The sequence below is a fragment of the Lepidochelys kempii genome, chromosome 11, assembly GCF_965140265.1.
Source record: "Lepidochelys kempii isolate rLepKem1 chromosome 11, rLepKem1.hap2, whole genome shotgun sequence".
Lineage (NCBI taxonomy): Eukaryota > Metazoa > Chordata > Testudines > Cheloniidae > Lepidochelys > Lepidochelys kempii.
Genome location: NC_133266.1, coordinates 69652211 through 69674951, shown reverse-complemented (window position 1 = coordinate 69674951; position 22741 = coordinate 69652211). Strand labels below are relative to the sequence as shown.

General features: G+C 44.0%; 1 protein-coding gene across 1 annotated transcript in view; it reads right to left on the bottom strand.

Annotated features, from left to right (window-relative positions):
• Positions 1-22741, bottom strand: part of COL6A3 (collagen type VI alpha 3 chain) — a 109484-nt gene that overhangs the window by 15919 nt on the left and 70824 nt on the right. Inside the window, exons 22-41 of the mRNA XM_073306772.1 lie at positions 22318-22383; positions 21554-21607; positions 19788-19823; positions 18101-18163; positions 17630-17692; positions 16842-16904; positions 16065-16127; positions 14947-14997; positions 14387-14422; positions 14218-14280; positions 13446-13508; positions 11828-11860; positions 11688-11724; positions 11576-11587; positions 10887-11380; positions 9914-10013; positions 8343-9047; positions 6645-6747; positions 3927-4222; positions 1127-1390 (exon numbers count right to left, since the gene is read on the bottom strand). Coding sequence (XP_073162873.1) covers positions 1127-1390; positions 3927-4222; positions 6645-6747; positions 8343-9047; positions 9914-10013; positions 10887-11380; positions 11576-11587; positions 11688-11724; positions 11828-11860; positions 13446-13508; positions 14218-14280; positions 14387-14422; positions 14947-14997; positions 16065-16127; positions 16842-16904; positions 17630-17692; positions 18101-18163; positions 19788-19823; positions 21554-21607; positions 22318-22383 — 2665 coding nt within the window. The remainder of the gene's footprint in view (positions 1-1126; positions 1391-3926; positions 4223-6644; positions 6748-8342; positions 9048-9913; positions 10014-10886; positions 11381-11575; positions 11588-11687; positions 11725-11827; positions 11861-13445; positions 13509-14217; positions 14281-14386; positions 14423-14946; positions 14998-16064; positions 16128-16841; positions 16905-17629; positions 17693-18100; positions 18164-19787; positions 19824-21553; positions 21608-22317; positions 22384-22741) is intronic.

Genomic DNA, 22741 nt, shown 5'->3' with positions numbered 1-22741 from the left:
GCGCAATTTGCAGTTCCCAGATGGGGTAGCAGTTATACAGCTGCTTTGATGATAAGATTTGTGTTGAATGTAATCAAGGATACATAGACCTAGTCAAGCCTGAACTCTGCTGGAAAAGGCCTTGCTTCACACTGCAACGGCAGTTTCCACCAAAATGGGTTTTGCCCAAAGTATAACAGCAGTCCAGAGGACTGGTTCAGCCAGAGGGACACACCCCCCTTCATAAATTCTGCAGCACTGCTTCTGTGGGCAGGGTTGTTTTTCAAAGCATGGGTGTATGCAGGCAGCAGTGATGGGGGGATCCTTTTAATCGGCATCCTAGCTTCTAACTCAGTTCATGCAACTGCCTCTTCTTCGGGCTCACGTCTTTTCTGAACGTTCTGGCGGGTGAACTGATTGCTCGCAAAGGTAAGCAACTGCAACGAGCGTGATCCAAAAACCACTGAAATAAATGGAAAGCCTCCCGCTGACTCCAACAGGCCTTGGGAGAGGCTCTACCAGCACTAAAGTGAGCCGGTCATGGAGCTGGCAGGCACAGGGCAATCTTCCCCACGCTGCTCTGCCAATACACCTCAGTGCTGATCAGCGAAAAGCTTGGGCTTATCCTGAATAGCCAAAGCGTTTGGTGCTTTTCATGAGTTACCTACACATGGATTTGAACTTGGGTCTCCAGAGGACTAACCTGCTGCTTAATCCCCTCTGAATGGACCTGTATAATATGTTATACTAGTACAGCTGGGAAGCTGAGTTCTTTTGATACTGAAGGCCTGAGTCAAAGATCAGGGCCCCATCGTGCTCGGGGCTGTACGCACAATAAGAAACAAATTCCTCTTTGAGGAATGGACTAGTCCATTGAAATCTTCATCAGTTTAACTGCGTTGAAATGACAACTTGTATTTGCTGTTGCAAACAATTTCTGTTTGCCATTGCACTACAGACCAGGCTGCTGCGCTGAGAGGTGGCATGTAAGACATACGGTTACACACTGGGCATTATCAAGGCATGAATCATCATAATCATCACCAATTTACTCTCCATTGTTTGTGACTTTTTCCATTTAATGTTTTCAGCATCTCCCCTGGAAAAAAATGTTTATTCCATCCCACATGCCCAGAAAGACACTTACTTGTGCTGAACGTTTCCATGTAGGTTACTTTGGCTTGTGATTTGTGGTACCCAGTAATTGCTACCTGGTATTTCTGCCCGCTTCTGAGGCCTCCGATCACCCGTTCAGTGCTGGTTACGTTTAGCTTCAGGACTAGAGAGTGGTCCTGTGCTGAGGTGATGGTGATGTCAAAGAAGTCAAGGGTCTGGGGTTCAGGGTTCACCCAGCGTAGCTTAGCGCTGTTCTCAGTGATGTCAATGATCTGGATTTCACTCTTCACTTTAACTGCAGTGCAACACAAACTAAAGTCAGAAGCTTCGAAGAGAAAAGCTGAGGGGATGGTTTGGTGCATAAGGAATTCTAGTCCAATTAGCTGTTCCTGAGGAGGAGGATGGGAAGGTTAACCAAGGCTTTAATTATCACCGTATAGAACAGATTATGGAATACTAAGGCCAATATTTTCAGAAGTGCGTTTCAGAGGGTGGATGTGCTGCCCTTCCTGAAGCACAGGACCCTTCAAGGGGTGTCAAGTTGGGCACTCAAAAATTGAGACACCCCAAATCCCTGGTCACTTGTGAAAATCTTGGTTGAAATGCCATGTATGGTATAGTACCATGGTTCTGAACTGAATTTTTAAAAATGCTCTAGAGAAAATGAATCGTGCTCTTTAATTCACACTTGGAAACTGCTTTAGTCAGTGTTTCTCAAGTATCTCATGTTTGTTCATTAAGAAAAAACTCTTGATCTTTGCCCATCCCATTGTGGGACCAGAAAAGACCAATGGATAGTGCAACCGCGATGGGTTCACTGCTCAAAAAGGGACATGGTTTGAGGGCTCCATGGAGACTGCAAGGGATGTGCAACGAGAGGGCTTAATCTGGACTGCTGCAGTAGGGTTTGAGAAGCCTTTGCAGATCAGGGAAGAATCAGGGCTGGTAGATCTGTGTTTATGTGGCCAAAATATCCCCACAGAAATGGAGCAGGAGGACAGTAGCTGCAGATACCACAGCAGCTCTGTGAAGGCTGCTTTGCACTTTAGGGTCTGCTGCTGAGCTACAGTCTTGGAGGAAGATTGCCCCATGACCACAGCAGAACAGCCCCAGCCCTTGCCCCAGCACTTAAAATGCTACAGCAGCACAGCTGTGCCACGGCAGTGTTTCAGTGTAGACAACACCTATGCTAACGGGAGGGGTTCTCCTGTTAGTGTTGGTGATCTACCTCCCTGAGAGGCGGTAGCTAGGTCAGCCGAAGAATTCTTCCATTGACCTAGCACTGGCTACGAGGTGATTTAGGTCAATTTAACTACACTGCTCAGGGGTGTGGATTTTTCACACCCTTGAGTGACGTAGTTATGCCGACCTAATTTTCGAGACTAGACCAGACCCTCGTCTGCTCTCTCCAGCTAATTTATAGGTAGCAGGGTTAGAGCTTAAAAAAAGAAAGCACGTAGTGCCATGTGTTACTTCAACTCCTCAAAATCAGCAATTCAGTTCTAAATGGGCACAATATTTCTTCAATAGTTTTCATTCACATGCACATAATTTTCTTTCTAGAGGCAAAACTAGAGCTGGGTGGAGCTGCAACAACCTATTTCTGAATGTTTCTGTGCCTAGAAGATGTTAACGGGCTTTTCCGCACTCATTGGCATCAGCAGCGTTTTTTGTTCATAAGAAAGTTCACGGAAAGCGGGCGCTTGGGAAACCTTGAGCAAAAATATTATCATGTGAAGGTCTATGGCAGAAATGTTCCTGTGATGAACCCTGAAACATTCCTGCTTTCCCTCTTCCTCTTTATAAAAGTTTCGATCACCCAGCTATCTGATGTGACAAGTGACCAAATCACAATCCACGTATAAGAAGAGTGACTAGCCAAAGACATCTTCAAAGCAAACAAGCCTCCCACAAACTCGAATATGTTTGTATGATGTTCCTAACAATTTCAAATAGCAAACAAATCTGCAAACACCAGCAGGCCACATTATAAGCTGGCATAGCTCCATTGACCTCTGAGTTGTACCAGCTGAAGCCCTAGCCCAGTGGCCACCCAAGGGTAATTTATTAACAGAAAATAGATCTAAATGAGTCAAATTATTTGCCATGAAGAGTTTTCCCAGCTCTGGACAAAACTATGATACAATGTTGGATAAAACAGTTAGAAAACTGGCTGAAAACTCCAGTGAAGCATGAGACTGGGTCTCCTCTGCAAGCTGACGACAGAGTTGACCCCTAATGAAAGTGTAACCGTATATTTACATGGAGACATGTTTCTCTGCATATGTTCTTTGTTACTTCTGTCATTGAAAAGTAAAGACTTGTGCAACCCCCTGAGAAAACCATATGGCATAGCTCTTTTAAATTACCATTGCTCGCATAAGAGGCTTTCTTTTCCCATATATGGTGCCAGCATTGGGTCTGTCTGCACAGACTGCAACGTTTCCATTTAGCTGACTCAGAAGTCAAATGATCCTACACAGTGGCTATGTGCTTAACCACAATGGGCCAAATTCAGCCCTGCTATAATGGTATTAAAGACCCTCAAGGTCAAACCAGTGGCATTACACCTATGACCCGGCTGCACTGGGTTGGACTGTATAGCTCATTTACTATATTTAAGCTCCATTGAAGTCAAGAGCATTATACCACTTTACACCAGTAGAGGATTTGGCCCTCTAGGCACTTTTTAATTAATATAGTCCTTTCTGAGACAGAACGCTCTGCCTTTTTATTTCCCAGTATTTGAAAAAGTGAGCACTGGATTTTACTGCCCAGACCCCGGATCTCAATCTTCTAAAAAAGGGAAGACTGGGGAATACCGTCCATACCCGCTGGCTGGTCTGTAGCAGCTATGCGTGCACTGGGAGTTTTGCTTCCAGTTGTAACCGTAGCTTTCCGCGCACTGGTGGTTGCGTTTGCCGTTGTAGCTTTCCGCGCACTCGTAGTTGGGCTTGTTGTGGTCGTAGGCGCAGTTGTGGTCGTAGGCGCAGTTGTGGTCGTACGCACAGTTGTGGTCGTAGGCGCAGTGGTGGTCGTACGCACAGTTGTGGTCGTAGGCGCAGTTGTGGTCGTACGCACAGTTGTGGTCATAGGCGCACTGGTAGTCACATTATTTGCACCATGTCTGTTTAAACCAAACCAGTTGTTACCGATCGCTATATTTTTCTATTTAACACAAAACGTAGCTGTGCTGGGCAATAACATCTTTCTTCGTGTGATACTAGAGTTCTGGAGGTAGAAGGACTCATAAAAGTTCACTAAGTCAATGGGAATCTTTCCATGGGCTTCCCTGTGCTGTAGGCTGCGCCCACAGAGAAATGAGAAGCTGGTGGATTTCTGCCAAGCAGCTGAACGCTACACCTAATTACTATCATGGCAGGCACGTTACAAGTTCTGTTGGTAAGGAGGCCATTAATTAGACAGCGCTGTAGGTATCCTATAGTACAGGGGTGGGCAAACTACGGCCCACAGGCCACATCCAGCCCGTCAGACCATTTAATCTGGCCCTCAGCTCCAGCCGGGGAGTGGAGTCAGGGGTTTGCCCCGCTCCGGCACTCCAGCCGGGGAGTGGGGTCAGGGGTTTGCCCTGCTCTGCGCGTCGTCTCCCAGGAAGCAGCCGGCATGACCCCCCTCCGGCTCCTATGTAGTACACGGAGGCATGGCCAGGCGGCTCTGCGCGCTGCCCCATCTGCAGGCACCGCTCCCACAGCTCCCATTGGCCACGGTTCCTGGCCAATGGGAGCTGCAGGGGTGGCACCTGTGGATGGGGCAGCGTGCAGAGCTGCCTGGCCGCACCTCGGAGCTGGATGGGGGGACATGCTTCCAGGAGCTGCTTGCGGTAAGTGCCGCCCGGAGCCTGCGCCTCAATCCCCTGCCACAGCCCTGATCCCCCTCCTGCCCTCCGAACCCCTTGGTCCCAGCCCAGAGTCCCCTCTTGTACCCCAAACCCCTCATCCGCAGCCGGAGCCCTCCCCTTCCCCCTCCACCCCCCATGCCCCAACAGCCTGCCCCATCCCTGATTGCCCTCCTGTCCTCCGAACCCATTGGTCCCAGTCCGGAGCACCCTCCTGCACCCCAAACCCCTCATCCCCGGCCCCACCCCAGAGCCCACACCTCCAGCCGGAGCCCTTACACCCCTCCCCCATATCCCAACCCCCTACCCCAGCCCTGATCCCTCTCCCACCCTCCGAACCCCTTGGTCCCAGCCTGGAGCCCCCTCCTTTACCCCAAACTCCCCAGCTCCACCCCAGAGCCCACACTTTCCCTCACACCAACCCAGAGCCCCCTCCCTCACCCTGAACTCCTCATTTCTGGCCCCACCTCAGAGCCCACACCCCCAGCTGGAGCCCTCACCCCCTCCTGCACCCCTACCCCCAATTCCGTGAGCATTAATGGCCCACCATACAATTTCTATACCCCTCAGGCCAAAAAGTTTGCCCACCCCTGCTATAGTATAAGCTTTTAAAAAGAAATTCATCGTTCTCATTTTCAGACATACCTGTCCTGGTTTTTCTATCCTGTCTATCACCATACGAGCTGAATCATCTTGCCACACATAGACTCATAGCAATGTAGGGCTGGAAGGGACCTCAAGCGATTATCTACTCCATCCCTGCCCACCATGGTGAGGCAGGACCAAGTATACCTAGACCATGCTTTATGGCATGATTGTGGTATGAGAGAAGGCAACAACCCTTACCATGCACGACATCCCATGATAGCACAATCATTTTAGCAGTGATTTACAATGATGCCAGTGAAGTAAGAGAAAGATACACAATTAATAGATGAATAGCGAGGTATATTAGGCTGTCTTGCTTGCTCTATACCTGGAATTCTCATTCAAATTACTGGGATTTTCATGAAGAGAGAACCTGGAGGATGGGTCCATTGACATGACTTGTAAATTTAACATAAAAAAATCTGCTTAGGAAAATACAGGACCAAGATTTTCCAAAGATGCAAGTCATAGCGAGTGTCTTACTTTTGGGGTGTCCCACTTGAGACCCCCTAAAGCAGTGTTTCCCAAAGTGCCCCCTAAGGGAGTGCAAAGCACTAGCTGGAGCAGGAGATGTATAAATTGAGAGGGGTCAGCTTTTAACACCACCCGGCCAGGTTGAATGGGAGTGTGATTGGTTTCATTTTCCTGAAGCAGAGGATCAGCTTTCAAAAGTTTGGGAAATGCTACCTAAGAAGGGCCTGGTGTTTAGACAGTGCTGAGCAACTGGTCTCTGTAAATCAGGTCCTTTTACGGTGGGCCAAGTTGAGCACCCAAAACCATCAACCACTTTTGGAAATCTTGGTCCAAACGAGGAAGATAGTTTTATACTCTGCATAGTATATTTGTATATCAAAATTATCTAAAGACAGATGTGCTGCTCCTTTGCTGCAGCACTAAGGACAGCAGGCTCAGAAACACTTAGATGCCCTGTGGGAAGATCCAGGATTCAGTTTAATTCAGTATGACAAGGAATATGAAGACAGTGCTTGTCCCTCAGAGATTTGGCTTCCCAAGCCTAATCTGTTGCAGAAAAACTCCTACTTACAATGTTTTTTGGCCAAATTTAGAAGAGCTCTTTGCTGACTGATCACCTTGGAACCAATCACATTGTTTCCGTATGTCTGGAGACAGGTAAAAAGAGTTTTCACCTAGAGAGAGAAACAGCTCAATGTGAAATGTTGTTTTTTAATAATGGTAATACCTTTAAAAAAATGATTAATCAACTCAGCATAACAATTATTTCATGTTAATTTAACCACATTGATCTCACTTTGGCCACAAAAGACAGCGGACCTGTTTTAGGTTGGAATGTTGTGTTAACGACTATATTATAATATCTCTGGCACCAGCTCCATTGATCACTACAAGAAATTAAGCTGTTGCTTAAAACGGTATATTTATTATTTCAAGACAGCAACAGCTCCATGGGGATCATAAGTTTTAGATTTATATCAGGACAAACCATAAGAATACATTGGTTGAGCATATTAGATAATGCCTAAACCCTGCTGTACTTAAACAAAACCCATGTGTTCCCACAGTACAGGCTCAGCGGAACGTAATATTTTTCTGACAATTTAAAGGATCTAGGCCTCCTTCCTGCGGAGATGGGGAAATCAAGCTGCAGAGTTCTAAATGTATATTTTATTCCCAGGTGCCGAGACTGTATGATGGTGGGTAGTTGTGGAGTCTGCAGGGGGAAATCCCAACACTTAGGCTTTGTTAGCCCAATGGGTTGCTTTTGGTACTGCAGCAGGCAGATTGTGTATTGTAGGAGAGACAGTGCTGTGAAGAACCCCAAGAGGGTGAACATAAACACTAGAGCTAATGGCCTCAGCAAAGCACCCAATTCTCCTCTCAGTGGGCCAGATCTCAACTTGCATAAGTTGAAGTTAATGGTGAGTTGTGACCATTTGCACCAGCTGAGGCCAGTAACATTACACTTGCTGACAGGCATTTCTGGTGCAACAGAGATTTGGTTTTCAAGGCACCTCTAAAGGAGCCATGCACAGTAAGTTACATGGAACTCAGGTTACTGCCTCTGAATGACAAAGGGCCGAGAAAACTATTGGGATCTGAATCTTTGGTCAGCGTGGTTTACATCACTAAATGCCTGAGCATTACGCTCAGAGAACGGTAATTCCTCATTTGAGCTGTTCAAATATCGCCAGGGTGGGGTGCTGGGGTGAAGAGGAGAGCATGCTTAGTGAGTTTCCAGCGTGCTACAGGACAGCAAGAAACAAAGCTGCCCTGGGCCTGCCCCTGAGAATCTCCTCAATCACTGTGGTTCTTTGAGCCACCAAAGACTTAGTATGACGAAAGATTTTGCACTGCCCAAAGCAGCCAGCCCAGAACTCCCTTTCTGTGGAACCAATTGGCATCTACAAGATGAAAGAATAAAAAAATGTTATAATTAGGGCTGACTCGAAACTGCAAAATGCAGATTCAGAGCCAAAGGTCCCCAAAGAGCTGAGCTGCCTAGATTCAGAATTTTAATGTATGGACCTAGGCACCAGGCATCTTGATTGGTTCCAGAGGCAAACTTGCCTAACATCCTCAGGTGTTCAGATCTGCAGTTCGGGCTTGAGGCCCATCTCTAGTTAAAATCAAATAAGACAAAAAAGCCATGCCAACAACTGCTAATTTTCTGTACTTTCATTCTGTCCCCATCTCCAAGCTGCATTATCATATTAACATCTTTATTCTTCCACTTTCCCCCATGCCTGTGCTATGTTCTACTTACTGCTGATAAACGACGGTAACAATTTTGCAAAGCGCAGTAAGGGCTCTTCATGCAGCTCAGACGGCTTCTCGACTAATTTGAAGAACACATCATTTGGCTCACTAGCCAAGCTGTAGATATTCTTGACATTCACTTTCTTGCCAATGCCAAGTACCACGAAGAAGTACCCTTTGCATTTGGCACCCAAGATAACTCTTTGAAGGTGCTCAAGTTCTTGCTTTTTAACTTCTCCAGTCATCATCAAAACCATGACTTTCAGATCCCTGGGGTTTGGTGCACTTTCAAAAACATGTCCCATTGTGTATTTAATTGCACTTCCCAGAGCCCTTGTGCCATATAGCTGGGCCATTTGGTTCAGAATGAAATCCATCATCTTGTCTTTGGACCTATAATCTGTTAGGGACAGCTCTACTTTTACTGGCAATGAGCTTGAGTTGCTTTCGTATTCATAAGGAGCATGCTGGAGAACGGCCACTCTTGCATGGTGCTGTGATGCCTTTGGATTAGAGCTGATCTCCAACTGATTTACTATGTAGGAAATGTACTTCTTCATCTCGTTGAACTGCAAAGGAGTGGTGCTCTCAGAGCTATCCAGGAGGAATGCCATGTCAATGTCTACATCCGTGGGGACTGCCCTCCTGTCTCTGAAGAAAGGCCTTTGAGAACTAGGACTAACGCCACAGACGGGATCAGGATCACATACATCTAGAAAAGAAATACATCCTGTTTCATGTGCACATCCATAAGACAATCATTCCTTGACATAGTTATAATCTATTTTCTGACGAGATCCAACAATATCACAGATGTGGTCTCCCATAAAATACTTTGGCATGTCATATGCCTGGTGAATTAATAGTTTTGCTATAAAAGCAAATCCAATAACAGTTTTGCTTGTTTCCACACTGTTGGCATAAATTAAGCATTAGTTCCAGTAGGTGCAACTGAATCAATTACAATTTTCCTTAATTATATCACGTAGCTATGTAGTAATATGCTCAAATTGTATTTATTCAGCTACTGAACATATCTTCTATATTGCTCTTACAATCTAATTCCCTCATAATATGAAATACTACCAAGGCTCGAGCAGAAAGCAGTAGGTTATATATCATATATAGAGGATTTCATCCCGAGGCATCTTCAGTTACTTGAACACATGTCTACTAAATCAATGAATTTCACACTGTGCAGTCCGTCAAGCCCTTTCTAGCCAACTGGAGAAGGCAGTATTTTGAGCACTAAGAAGCAGGGGATTGAGACATTGGAAGAGGAAACAGCCCATGAAAGGAATATGAACATCTGATGTGATCTGCAGAACGCAAAAGCTGGAGAACCACCGTGTTAAACCGCAGTGTGATCCAGGCCCTTTCTGCTGAATGTTCTCTCTCAAACATAACAACTCAGCAAAAAATAGAAATGTGAATGTATCCCACCTCATACTGCATATCGGCTGACTCCTGATTGTGCTTCCATCACACCAAAACTTCCATTGGCTGTCATGGGGCTACTCGTGTAAGACAAGGCCCTAACTAAACAAAATTATAACGAGGAGAAATCCAGTGCCTTACCCAAACAAATGTGACATGTCAGTAGTCTCCTAATGGTTTGATTAAGTGGAACCGCAGCGGTAGGAAGGACAATAGCTTGTCCCACTGCACTGTTATTCATCTGGTTTAGACAAAAGCAAAAAACACAGGGTTCATAACACAGTATTTATAAGTTTTAAACGTATAAACTTCTTAGGGTAAGGGTAGTCTTGAACTAAGGCACTGGATTGGGGGTTAGAGAGCTGGATTCAGTTCCCTAATCTGCCATACATGCCATGTGTGACCTTTGGACAAATTATTTAATCTCTCCGGACCTCAGTTCCCCAACAGTAAAATGGGGATAATAATGTGGTACTTCCATTCTCCCCCCGCCCCTTCTTTTGTATTGTCTGTTTAGATTGTATGGTTTTTAAGGCAGGGGCTGTCTCTTGCTATGTTTGTACAGCACCTAGCACAATGGGTGATTGGGGCTTTTGGGTGCTGCTGGGTGGGATACTAATAAATAATAATACTTTCTTTGGAGCTTACTCAGATTTTAAGTTGTATTTCAACACACAGTATAGAGATTTCTTATTCTCTGTGTATGAGAGACCTCTCACCCAATTCATTCACAAAATGCCGTTCATTCACATCAGTACCTTAAGAGTGAGGTACTTGTGTGGGTATTTTACTGAGATTGTAAGTTCTTTGGGGCAGGGACTGTTTTTGTACAGTTCCTAGCACAATAGGGTCCTGGTCCGTGACTAGAGCTTCTAAGAGCTACCACAATACAAAGAATCAATATTCTCGTTCCACAGCATGCATTGCACTGGGAAAGAATTTTGGAATATGCATGAAGCCTGTTGTTTGTCCTGACAATGTTGCTCGGAACTAGGCATTTGAAAGGCTTGAGCCGATGCCTACATAAGTCAATAGAAACGTGCCCACTGACTTCCATGGGAGCTGACAGAGCTCATCAAGCAGAAAGGAAAGAGCAGGAATGAGTGGTCCAAACCTGCAGTGCATTTATGAGAGCCCGATCCTCTCTGTCAGTAAGGAACACTGGCATGACTCCAGCATCGTACAGCTTCAGCACCGCATCGTTAAGTTGTGACGATGCTCTTGTTGGGCCATTGCTGAAGAACACAGCCACCTTCCTCATCAGAAAGCCACTGCGTGCACGCTTGAAGGTGTTTCTGGCTACAAAGGACATGGCAGTTTCCAGGCTGCGCTGCTTTGTCGTCAGGGTGATTTGGAGGTTCTGAAGCTGTTCCAGGAGATTGGCTTTCTTCCTGGCATCGGCGAAACGGATCTCCGTGGTGACATCACTGTTGTAGGTCACGACTGCCACACGGGCACCCCGGGGGCAGTTGCTCTCGGCAATGATTAGGTTGTTAGCCACTCTCAGCACTGTCTGCTTCATTCGGTTGAAAATGTTGTTATTGACACCTGAGGAGGTATCTATAGCAAATGCCAGTTCTGTTGGGTACACAGGGCATTCCTTGGGGCCTACCCGAAAGATGGGTTTAAAACAGTTAATATTAGATGATATTATTAAATAGCAAGGACCAGATCCTCAGCGGGCGTAAATCAATTTACCTCCATTGAAGTCAACGGAGGGTATTATATCGCCTGAGGCTTTGGCCCTGAATAAATATATATATAAAAATTACTACCAGACAGTAAACAATCAAAATGACTTACCATAGCAGCAAGCTGTGAATAATTAAAAGAAAGTGATTTAGTTGGGTCAGTTTGTATAACATGATCAGCACACAAGTGAGCTACAGAAACATGACAGCACAGAGATACTTACGACATTTATCTTTGATGCTCCGGATAAGTACACATTGCTTTAAAGAAGAGGAAAAGGAAAAGAGAGAGAGAGATAAACACGCCATCAAACAAAAGGTATTTCAGAACAAGATGGAGGCAGAGAAGTAATATTCAACTTACATCTTTGGATTCGCCTCTTTCACCCTTAAGCCCCTGTTTAAAAAAAAGCTTGCATTACAATACATATTGATGGGATGTTATACCAAAGTCACTTAAAATTGTTATTCAGCCAGTGAGCATGTGAAAGTAAGAACAAAAATCTGTATATTTTAATTTCCATCTCCAGGAAGAAATCGAAACTTTCTATCCTTATCAATGTTATACAGTAGAATCCCTATTTTACAAACTACTTGGAGATGGAGGAGCTCATAAAATCAAGGATCTGTTGTATTTCAGGCACGCAGGGGCTCTTATTGCTCATCTAAATCATTGCAGTCACTGTTAAGCACCTGGTGAAATTCACCCCTGTGCAGAGGGTCACCATCCCTTAGGATCTCCGCATAGGGCTTATGTGAGAATGAAGTGCTACACAGACCTTGTGCAGGCCCTGGGCACAGGGGGAATTTCACCCATGTGAGTGTTAGGGTGACTTTGTGCCTTGCCCTGGAGGAGTACGCACACTGGGGCTAAGGCAGTCACAAACGTTCCCACACACACACACCCAGCTTGCCTCATTGGGTGAGAGTTATGTACCATCTTGGTGAGGAGCATGAACCGCCCTGGCAGTCCTCCCCTGGGACAATTGCCAGAAAACAGATTCAGGGCAATGCATTTCAATGACTGTAAAACAATGGCTAACAGGCAGGCCCGGCCAGTATAAATGGCATGTAATTAATTAAACAGAACTAATTATCTCCCAACGTATTATGTTCCTGGGTGTCTGAGACGCAGGATGTTTTCTTAGGGCCCAATCCTGTGCTGGGGTATGTAGGCCGCTCCACGTCCATACCCAGGAGTAAGCAACTTGCTTACCACTTTTGGTGAGTGTTACTGGGCTGTGCAATGGAACAGCTGCTATTCCACATGTTACACTAGGTAGCACAGGACTCACTTAGGACTCACTTCTTCGCACAGAAGAAAAAATGGCATGCTGAGTAAGGAAAGGGGATACAACAAAAAGCCCTGCAGATTTAACAGATGGGTGACCTCCTGCCACTTTGAAAACAAGTAGCCACACAACCTCCACCTCCCATCCAGGGTCCGTGCAGCTGCAGGCTTGGCAATCTGTCCCCAGGAGCCCTGCGAGAGAAGTTCCCGAGTACTTATGACATTGTTAAGGGGTGGTGGATTTAGCTGGTGTATTTGGGTGGTTTCTATTTGACCAAACGCTGAGAAGGAAACTTCCCACGTGGAACAACTAAAGGCCAAATGTCAAAGAAATGTACATTGATAAACTTCTCAGCACGTACTAGCTAGCCTCCTCAGAGTGCCTTGCATCACGCACTGAACCTGGAGCATGTATGAACATTGTTCAGTGATAACAACAAGCTAGGAATTTATAAAGCGAGCACAATGAAATCAGGATCCCATTATCCTCACTAGACCCAAAGGAAACATGCAACATGTCCAAGATAATGGAGGATGAATTTGCCAGAGTGTAAGATAAAAGGAGGAAAAATAGAGCTTATTTCAGTTGTTGGCAAACATGCTACATATTAATGGAAAGGGAAATTAGCAAGTTCTCTGGGGACAGTGAAGCCAATCTACTAGACCAGCTGTAAATACAATGAACACTTACAGGTGGTCCTGGGTATCCAACCACTCCGATCTGACCTGGTTCCCCAGGCTCTCCTGCATTCCCCTGAGAAACAGTAGAGTAAAGATCACCAATCCACATTTGATATGTTTGAACACAAGACTAGAAGAATGTCCCGAATGCTCTTCAAGGAGAACAGAGTCCTATGCACCTCACTGGAGGTACGTAGGTGCTAATGAGTTATGAGCTTTGTAGCGTACAGTCCCACTAAGGAATAGGTGTCTGAAATACAACCGGTATAACCTCCCATGGTGGATTATTTTTCAGAATAAAGGCACTAATATAAAAAAGTGGCTTCCTGAGGAATAACCTTGTCCAGCTGACTACAAGTGCAATATACAGCAGAGCAATATGTCTATGCTCTAATTGCAAATCCAGACATGAGTAGCCAGCCGGAAAGCTTGGTACATGTTCACCTCCTCCCTCATCCGTGGAGCCAATGTGCAGGGTTTCTTCAGACCAATGGCTGAATTAGTCTATCTGTGGCAGGCAAGTCCCCTCCCCCGGGAAGAATGGGACCGTCTGAACAGGGCTGCATGCTCCAGTGTAACGAAGAGCAAAATCTGGCCCAACCGATCACTCTCCCAAAGCTGCAGCCTAGCAATCGCAATCACTGGGAGCAGGAGAACCCCCAGAATAGCGTGAATGAAGAAAAAACATTGTGCAGAACTCACAAAGCCCTGGAGCTAAGCAGGCTTTTACTCCGTTCTTGCGTAAAGGACTGCATGAGAAACTGTGTCATGGTAAAACTTACCCTGCGGCCTCTGTTTCCTTTAGGGCCAGGACCTCCACCACCACCTCGAGATCCAGCTGCGCCCTGTTTAGAAAACAGTATAAACAGGAGTTGTAGCAGAAGATAACATAAAACAGAAATTTGCTACTCTTGCAGAACATGAAGGGAAGTTACATAAGCTCAACGGTACCTTTGGCCCTGGGTATCCCGGGAATCCTGTTTCACCCTGTAGTAACAGAAAAGTTTTAGGGTTTAAAAAAATTAATCTTGCTTCTGAAGACAGGTCCAAAGCAAATGTATGAAGGAAAAGAACCGGTGGAGGAAAAGTGAATGAAACTGCAGACTCATAATGTTGATATGATCAAGAGAGAATAAATGGCAGCTGGTTTAAAAATCTGATTGTTATTGGACTGTTAATATCAAACAAGACCGAAATGACAGCCGATGCTGCTATTTCTAAAGTGCCATCAGTAGGCGGACAAGCTGCACTGAGGAGCTAACAAGCACAAAGGCACCCAACACATATGAAGGAGGAGTGGTTTGACCGGCATCTTGTTGTGATTCAATAATCAGACGCACTAGAGCAGATCCTTGCTCCTATGCACAACCCCACTGACTTCAACTAGACACCCCCACGCTCCATGCGTGTGGATCCAACTGGAGGATGGAGGTCCTTGTTACCGCCAGGGTTTCGGTTGGTTTTTAAGGTCCTTGAAGCGATACTGTTAGACATGTTGTGGCTGCGCTTACTCTTTTGCCTTTAGGTCCTGGCCTGCCGACTCCATCTCGCCCATCTTCTCCCTAAAATTGGCAAAGATGAAAGCATTAATATGTAACACATGTGCAAGGATTATTGGTGCAACGTAAGAGTCACAAAAATCCATTTAGTCCAGAGCCAAAGTCCATAGGAGTCAATGGAAAGAGGCTTTTGAATCAGGCCCTTTTAGAATTAGTTACTTAGAGAGAAGTAAAAACAAAGATATAAAACTAAAAACAGGCTTGGTGCATATGCACTCTGGGTGAAATCTGGCCTCGTTGAAGTCAATGGGAATTTAACTATTGACTTCATTGGCACCAGGATTTTACCCTGGTTGTATATCAAGTTGCTCAAAAGAAACCAGAAGTCTCTCTGAACCAGTATATCAGATAGCTATTCTATTCCTAGAGGAACCAGGGGAACCAATCCAACACACATGAAGTCAATGGAAATTTTGCCACTGCCTTCAGTGTGAACAGGATTGAGCACCACTTCCCTGATCTCACCAATACTTGTGCATATGCTTAACTTTACATAAGTGCTGATCCTGCAAACATTCACCCAAACGTGTTTGTTCCTCCTTATTTTAGATGACCAACCATTATCCCTCCTACAGTTGACTTTTAGGACTGCAATCTGTATTAAGCTGAGAATGGTAGGAACTATGGTGACTGCTAAGTAGGGTATACATCTAGGCTCTGTGCAATGGGCCAGAAAGAGACCTAGCTACCACTTCGGGGCAACAGGGTGAATATCCCCCATAGAGCTGATAATATTTCTTGCACTGATCTATACACCTGTTCTTGCTCATTGTGAAGAATTCTTAGGTATAAAGGAACAGATAGTAAGAGGCAAAAAAACAAAATCACTTAATAGTATCCCCTCAGCTAACGTAAAGACTCCTCCAGAGAGTGATTGCCATTTAAAAAAAAATGTTCACACAAGAGTAAAACTATGATGTATATTTCTTCTTTATATGTCACCATGTAAAATACAAAGACCATAGGCAGGACAATAAAACTAAATTTTCTGCTTTTATGGAATTTTGCACATTTATACCAGAATGGGATTTAGCCCAGCATCCTTTAGAGCTGCACAGGACAATGCTTACTGTCTCTCCTCGAGGCCCAGGAAATCCAGGCTGTCCTTTTGTTCCAATATCACCAGGTTCACCCTGAAAAAGGGAGTATTCATTTAAGCCCTTATCTCTCCGCTTATGCATTGGTTCTTTTCTACAAATGCATCTGTAATGGTCCCTTACAAGCAGGAATGCATGGCCATGTTTACACAACTAAAAATGTGTGGCTAAAGCCATAGCACTGTTTATCTTTTTGCCTGATCCAGTGATTTCAGAGACTGTGTGAAATACAGAAGCTGCAGTAATAAGTGCCACCATTTGTCTGTTATGAGCGTACCAACAATAAGGCCAAAATACAAAGGGCCAGACATTTTGCTGATCGAACTCCATGGCGAAGTTATAACAGCAGGTTTGGTGGCCCAATGGGTATATATGAAGAGGGCATAACAGTGATAAGGATCACGAAAAAAAGGATTGGATCATTTTCTGGTGCAAATCAGCTAAGTCAATCAAGCTACACCAATTTACACCAGCTGAGGATCTGGCCCAGAATATTATGAATCTCAAAGTTGTTTTTATTTTAATAAATGTGTCTTCTAGTTCAATGACATAGGATTCCAGTAAAGCAGCCAGTGGCTTAGCCTTTACCCTGCTTTGTTCCACTCTACGCAAACTCTTGAAGATGATAAATCACAATTTTGCTTGAACATGTTGATTGCCAGTATGTTTAAAAAAAGAGATTAAACTCATATTCAGCAGCTTTTCATTATTATTTTAGGCACTGATGCTCAATATTGATGCTCACCGTACCTTTTGTCCCAAGGGACCAATCCTGCCCCGATCCCCGGGTGGTCCGGCAGCACCACCACCACCCTACAATAGAAAGAAAAGAGCCAAAATTTTGCAACATGTCAATAAAGCTCAGTACATTGAAATTAAATATTGGGGCCTAGCTCCATAGCTCATTTAGCATTATTTATTAATAACATGTGTATCAGCCACACCAAACAATCAAAAGGTTTTGCTCAACAGTGGAAATCACCTATTAGCTATTAAGACTGAGATCCATCAAAGCCACTTAGGGGCTCAGATGCCCAGTTCCCATTGATTTTAATGGGAATTGAGTGAAAAAACTGAGTCGGTGTCATTGTTAATATCAATCTACCCTGTCTATAGACTAAATACGTTTCAATTCCTCAGTAACTCTTTCTTCTTTCTCCCTATCCCCCTGCCTTAAAGACTTAGGCACCTTGACCAGAGAAGCAGGGGGCCGTAAGTCAAGTACTCCAACCACTAGCCACCTGGCCCTCCAAGCCCCCTATTACAGGGAGTTTGCCTGTAAAAAGATTGGAACTTGGTCAGAATTTGACCCAATGAATTTCAAATTCATGTTCATGTCTAAACCAGTAGTTTGGGGAACCTTAGCATGAGCTTCAAATAGAATTATTTTTGCAAGGCCTGGGGTACTGGGGAGAAAGACAAATACTGGACTTCATTCAAAGTCCCACTGAAATCAATGGAAAGATTCTCATTGACTTCATTTAAATCAGGTGCAGTAAGTTTCTTCTCCCAGAATGAGAAGAACAAGAAATATTTACCCTTGGGCCAGGAATGCCTTGCTCTCCTCTTAGACCTGGAGTCCCAATCTGACCGGGAGGACCCTGCATATGGAGAAGATAAATACTATATAAGGTATAAAATATTAAAAGACTGAGATAATATTGTTAAAATGAGACTGGGAGGGAGAACCAAAGTTACAAGACTAAAAGACAATTCTGAAAACCATGGGGACCAGTTCCAATGTTTCATGATGTGACCAACACACCATAAATATAATGAGTGACTCATGTCCTGGGGCAGAACAATCGGGGCCCCTGTCAGCCACAGTGCAATCGACAGATCATAGTCACCTTGCCATAATATTCAGAAGCAGTTATGGACAAGGTCTCAAAGACATTTACCCAGAACAAGGCAAGCTGAAGCATATTGCAGTAGCAAGGTAAAGGAAGCAACATAGCAAAGGAAAACATATTTAGGCTGTTCAGGAACTGTCTGTGAAACTTACTAACCTGTGGCCCTCTTGTACCCTGTTCTCCCACGGTTCCTTGTAGACCCGGCGCACCTTTGGCACCCTTAAAATATAACATAATGCAGATTAGAATGGGAAGATCTGGGGTCACAAACAATTTTCAGTGAGTCCCAACTAGCCTCCCTTTCTTTATGGCTAGATGGGAGGGGAGTTATGATGTTTTTTCTCTTGTAACCTGAGGTCACAGTACAGAGACGGTTGAGAATCGCTGATGTAGAGACATTTATGCTCCTGTTAGCTTGTCTTCCACTTTAGCAAGAACAATGGCTCTGATGACTGGGTATTCTAAGGCCTCTTCACACTGCTCTGGCGATGTAAAGAGACTTTACTATAAATGAGAATCAGGCACAATGAAAATTAACCCTTTAAGGCCAGTAAACCATGTGCATTAAGAGGTTCATTTCTCTTACTGATTCATATGTGTTTAAGTCCCATTACCATTAGTGTAACTGACTTACAAATGCGAAGGCCAATCCTGCAGTCCTTACTCAGGTAAATCTTGCAATGAAAGCACTGGAGTAAGATCTGCAGGGCTGGATTCCTGGGTTTACACTGCATAGTACAATAGGACAATTGATTCATAGATCTAAGGCCAGAGGGACCATTAGCTCATCCAGTCTGACCTCCTGTCTAACACAGGCCAGAGAATTTCACCCAGTTTACCCCAGTTATGTTAAACCATTGTAGGGTTATCATTTAATGACCTGAGCCTGCCAGGTGCTGAGCATTCTGAACTCCCTTTGCTTCAATGGAAGTTGAGGGCACTCGCTGTTTCTTAAGAGGGACTCAGCATCTTGTAGGATGGAGGACACAACACAGTGCAGTGCAGGCCCAGACAGTGCAGAAATTAATTTGTAATACACATGGGCACGTGCTAAATAAATAACTGCACAACATTCTTACGAAGCACAGGAGATCAGGAACCCGGGGCACTAGATTTTTGATTCCTAACACTTTATTTTTTCCTACATTAAAAGTAGTCAACATGCTTTGTTGGGTGTAATTGTGAGGCTCAGGTTTCCAATATGAAAACTCACGCTGAGAAATTCAACATTTGAATTTCACAAATAGTCACTTAAAATTTGCTCTTTCCATGAACATTTGGCTAATACATGTGTTCACAATAGTAACAAAAGCAGACAGGAGTGAGACCCTGGAGCTGAAATCAATGCCATTATTCTATTCAAGCAATGAATCCTGGGAAATTTTGTCAAGTATTCTCTCAGCTCTTTTCAGTCTCCTCTAATTGCTCACTGTCTCCTCCGCCAGTTTATGCTTCTCCTTTACTTTCAGAACACATGACCGGAGGGTAAGTCAACACTGGGGTTTGTTTCTTGCTCTTTTTAATATGAGATTGCTCCTTGTCCCCCACGCGTTGTGTCTGGTGACTGGACTGAAAGAGAGAGTAGAATAGGCCTGCACTTTGCAGATGTGGAGTCTAATCTCACAACGGCCACAGGATGGGAAGGAGCTGAGAAATGTGAGGAAGGGGGTAAGTTTGGGGGAGGTGTGGAAGAAAAGAAGAGAGAAACAAAACCCAAGTCTACTTCCAGCACTACTGTGCAAGTCACTCTGTCTGGAACACATCAACTCTGTACCACTTACACAGTCTGCAATGCAAACCGGCCACCTGTGCAACATTGCCACACAACACACTAGACACTTACTTTGGGTCCTGGGGGCCCTCTTCTTCCGAAACTACCCTGTGAATCAATAAATCACAACAAAACATGTTATGCCAAGCAACTGAATCTAATACTCACAGCTTGTGGTCTGTGGATTCCTCTAACCATGTACACAGCATGGAAGCAACAGAGAAGCAGAGAAAGGTGTCTCCAAAGAGCTCTGACTTGCCAGCTGAAATAGCAACGACTTCCTTTTTGCCCTTTAAAAACGATGGGCCTTCTTCTGCTGTCTTTCACACCAACGTAAACTCCACAGACATCAACAGAGTTCCTCCAATGGCAATGAGATCAGAGCCTGACCTTAAACTCTAGGGAAAGGGTGGAAAAGCACAAGGCCTTTTCCCCCTGAGGTTTGTTTGGTATTTTTTAGTTCCCTCTTAGAGTTGTAAGGAAAATATGAAGTAAGGCACAGAACGAAGCAAGTTTTTTCTGTGAACAAGATTCCTCAGACATGAACTGGGTTTACCCCAGCTGAGGACCTGGTCCTAAATATTGCCGACTGTAATATCGGCAATGAAAATTCATGAAATACACACTTGTGAATCGGAAGAAGCACATTCACTATAACACGTGGCCTGGGGGCAATAGCAGACCCTCTATCAGTTGAGTCTGGGTGCATCTTAGTTACGCTTTCAGGGAGCTCTTTTGATCCCAAACATACAAATAAGCATCCCCACAAGCTCTTGAAAGCTCCGCTGAAGCATCTAAAAGGAGGTTGCAATTTTCTGAAGAGACGCACAAATGCACCTTGTGGTGTATGAGATTAGAATGGAGCCCAGAGAGTACAGAGATGTGTGCTGGTTCTGCAACTCAATATGGCCCTTTCAAAAAGGAATTCACTGCTGTGAACATGAGCCATGTCAAATATACCAGGTGCTCTGATGCAAACTACTAGCTAATAACACCATTCTGTCCCATGCAACAATATTCTTTCAGGTATACCATGCCATTAGGGCATAGCCCTCAGCTGGGAGCAAGATGGAGCTGTGAATTGGGGGAGAGATTTACTTGAATCTGCTCTCACACTGGTTTTACATTGGTATACCTCCCAGATCTTCTCTACAGTATAACCGAGAGCAGAATCAGGCCTCAGTTTTGAGAACTGTTCTTCACCCCATGTCCGCTCAGCAGTGCTATCAAGTTCTGACATACATGTTGTAGATCCAAGACACAGACACATGATACATGTCAAGTTGACTTTGTTTCAAAATTAGGTAATGATTTTTTGTTCTGATAGGTAAAATTTTACTTCTCTTTGCATATTGACTGTCTAAATCAGAGAGAGATCTAATCTGCAGCGTTATTATCCAACTTTCTCACAGTTTGGGATGTTCAGATTGGTGGATTTGAATTGGGCCCATGTCTAATAAAAATACAAGCCTAATTCTATAAAATAACTGCACTCTTTAAATACTATGTATAAGTCCTCTCTAAACAAATGAAAAAATGTATGTTTCAATCCTGAAATCTCTGCTCAGTCCTTACTCAGGCAAAACTCCCACTGAGTTGGCAGTGTGGGAGTTTTGATTCATTAAGGACAGAAAAGACAGCAGAATATGGCCTTTCATGATTAAGCAGCACTGATTGAAGTGACAGACCAATGTCTTTTTCATTTAGGTTCCATTGGTGTACTTTTACACCCTTTTTACACTTTTTTAATTGACCCTTCAAGATCGTTTTCATAGCACCAGATACTTCCTTGAGAGGGAGGGGTTGTCTACAATACCAGGATAACTAAGGATACTCACATCATTTCCAACTCCACCAGGGGAACCCGCCCCCCCATCTGGTCCAGGTTCTCCCTACGGTAAAAGAAAGACTGAGATAAGAGTCCTGAGATTTACTAGCAAGCAGAACACAGTTTAGCTCTCAAAAATTAAACATTCATACCAGCTATATTAGTGACTGATCCAAAGTCCTTCGAAGTTGATGGAAAATCTTTCTATTGACTCCAGTGGGCTTTGGATCATGCCCTTGACATACATCTTAGAGTTAGTCAGAACTCAGAATTCCCATTCTATAGGAAATTCCAATATTAAAAAAAAAATTAATTTCTTGCTCAACACAATTTTTGAAAAAAAAATCATTTCACACCGATTGAAGCATTGCATTTGGATAAAATCACAATGTTTCATTCCAATCTTGGAGTTTAAAAAATCTATATTAAAAATGAGAATGTATATTATATTATAATCCATTTTTATTATGGTATATTCCAATGTATAATAATATAAAAGAAATACATTTCTCAATGAAGAACAGGTTCAAAATGAAATTGCAACCATCTGCTCCAATAAGGCTTCATTTCAAATTGTTTTAAATCCAATTTTGCTAAACGTGACATGGTCCCACAGAAAGTTTCAATTTCAACAAAATGCCATTTTTCAGAAGGAAAATATGCCCTCTGAAAAATTTTGATCAGCTCTTCTAAATATAAATATTGTGTGCAATGTCCTATTTTCTTGCTTTATTTGTTCTATCATGCTTTAAAAAAAAAATCTCAATACTTTACCATTGGTCCAATTTCACCCTTTGAGCCTCTGGGTCCTCGCTGTGTGTTATCAAGTCCAGTCTCGCCCTGAAAGCAGCAGAAGCAATGAAACCCACTGGTGTAAGTGGGGCACTGAGGCAGACATCCCGCGCTGTAAAACAGTCCATCATATTTCAACATCCACGTTTCATTTTTTAACATACATCATATGAAATAGATCACAATGGTGGCTGGGGACATGAGACATCTTGCAAGAGTGGAATAAGAATGGGGAAAGGATTTCATATAATGAAGCCATGTTTCCAATAAGTAAATAAATGGCCAGTTTAACATAAGTCAACATAAGAGGCAAGTGCTAGCCACTCGCTGATTCTGCCCAGGCAGCTACTACGTTGGGGCTTTCCTGTGCCCACACAGTAACTTACATAACAGGTATGATTCAGTA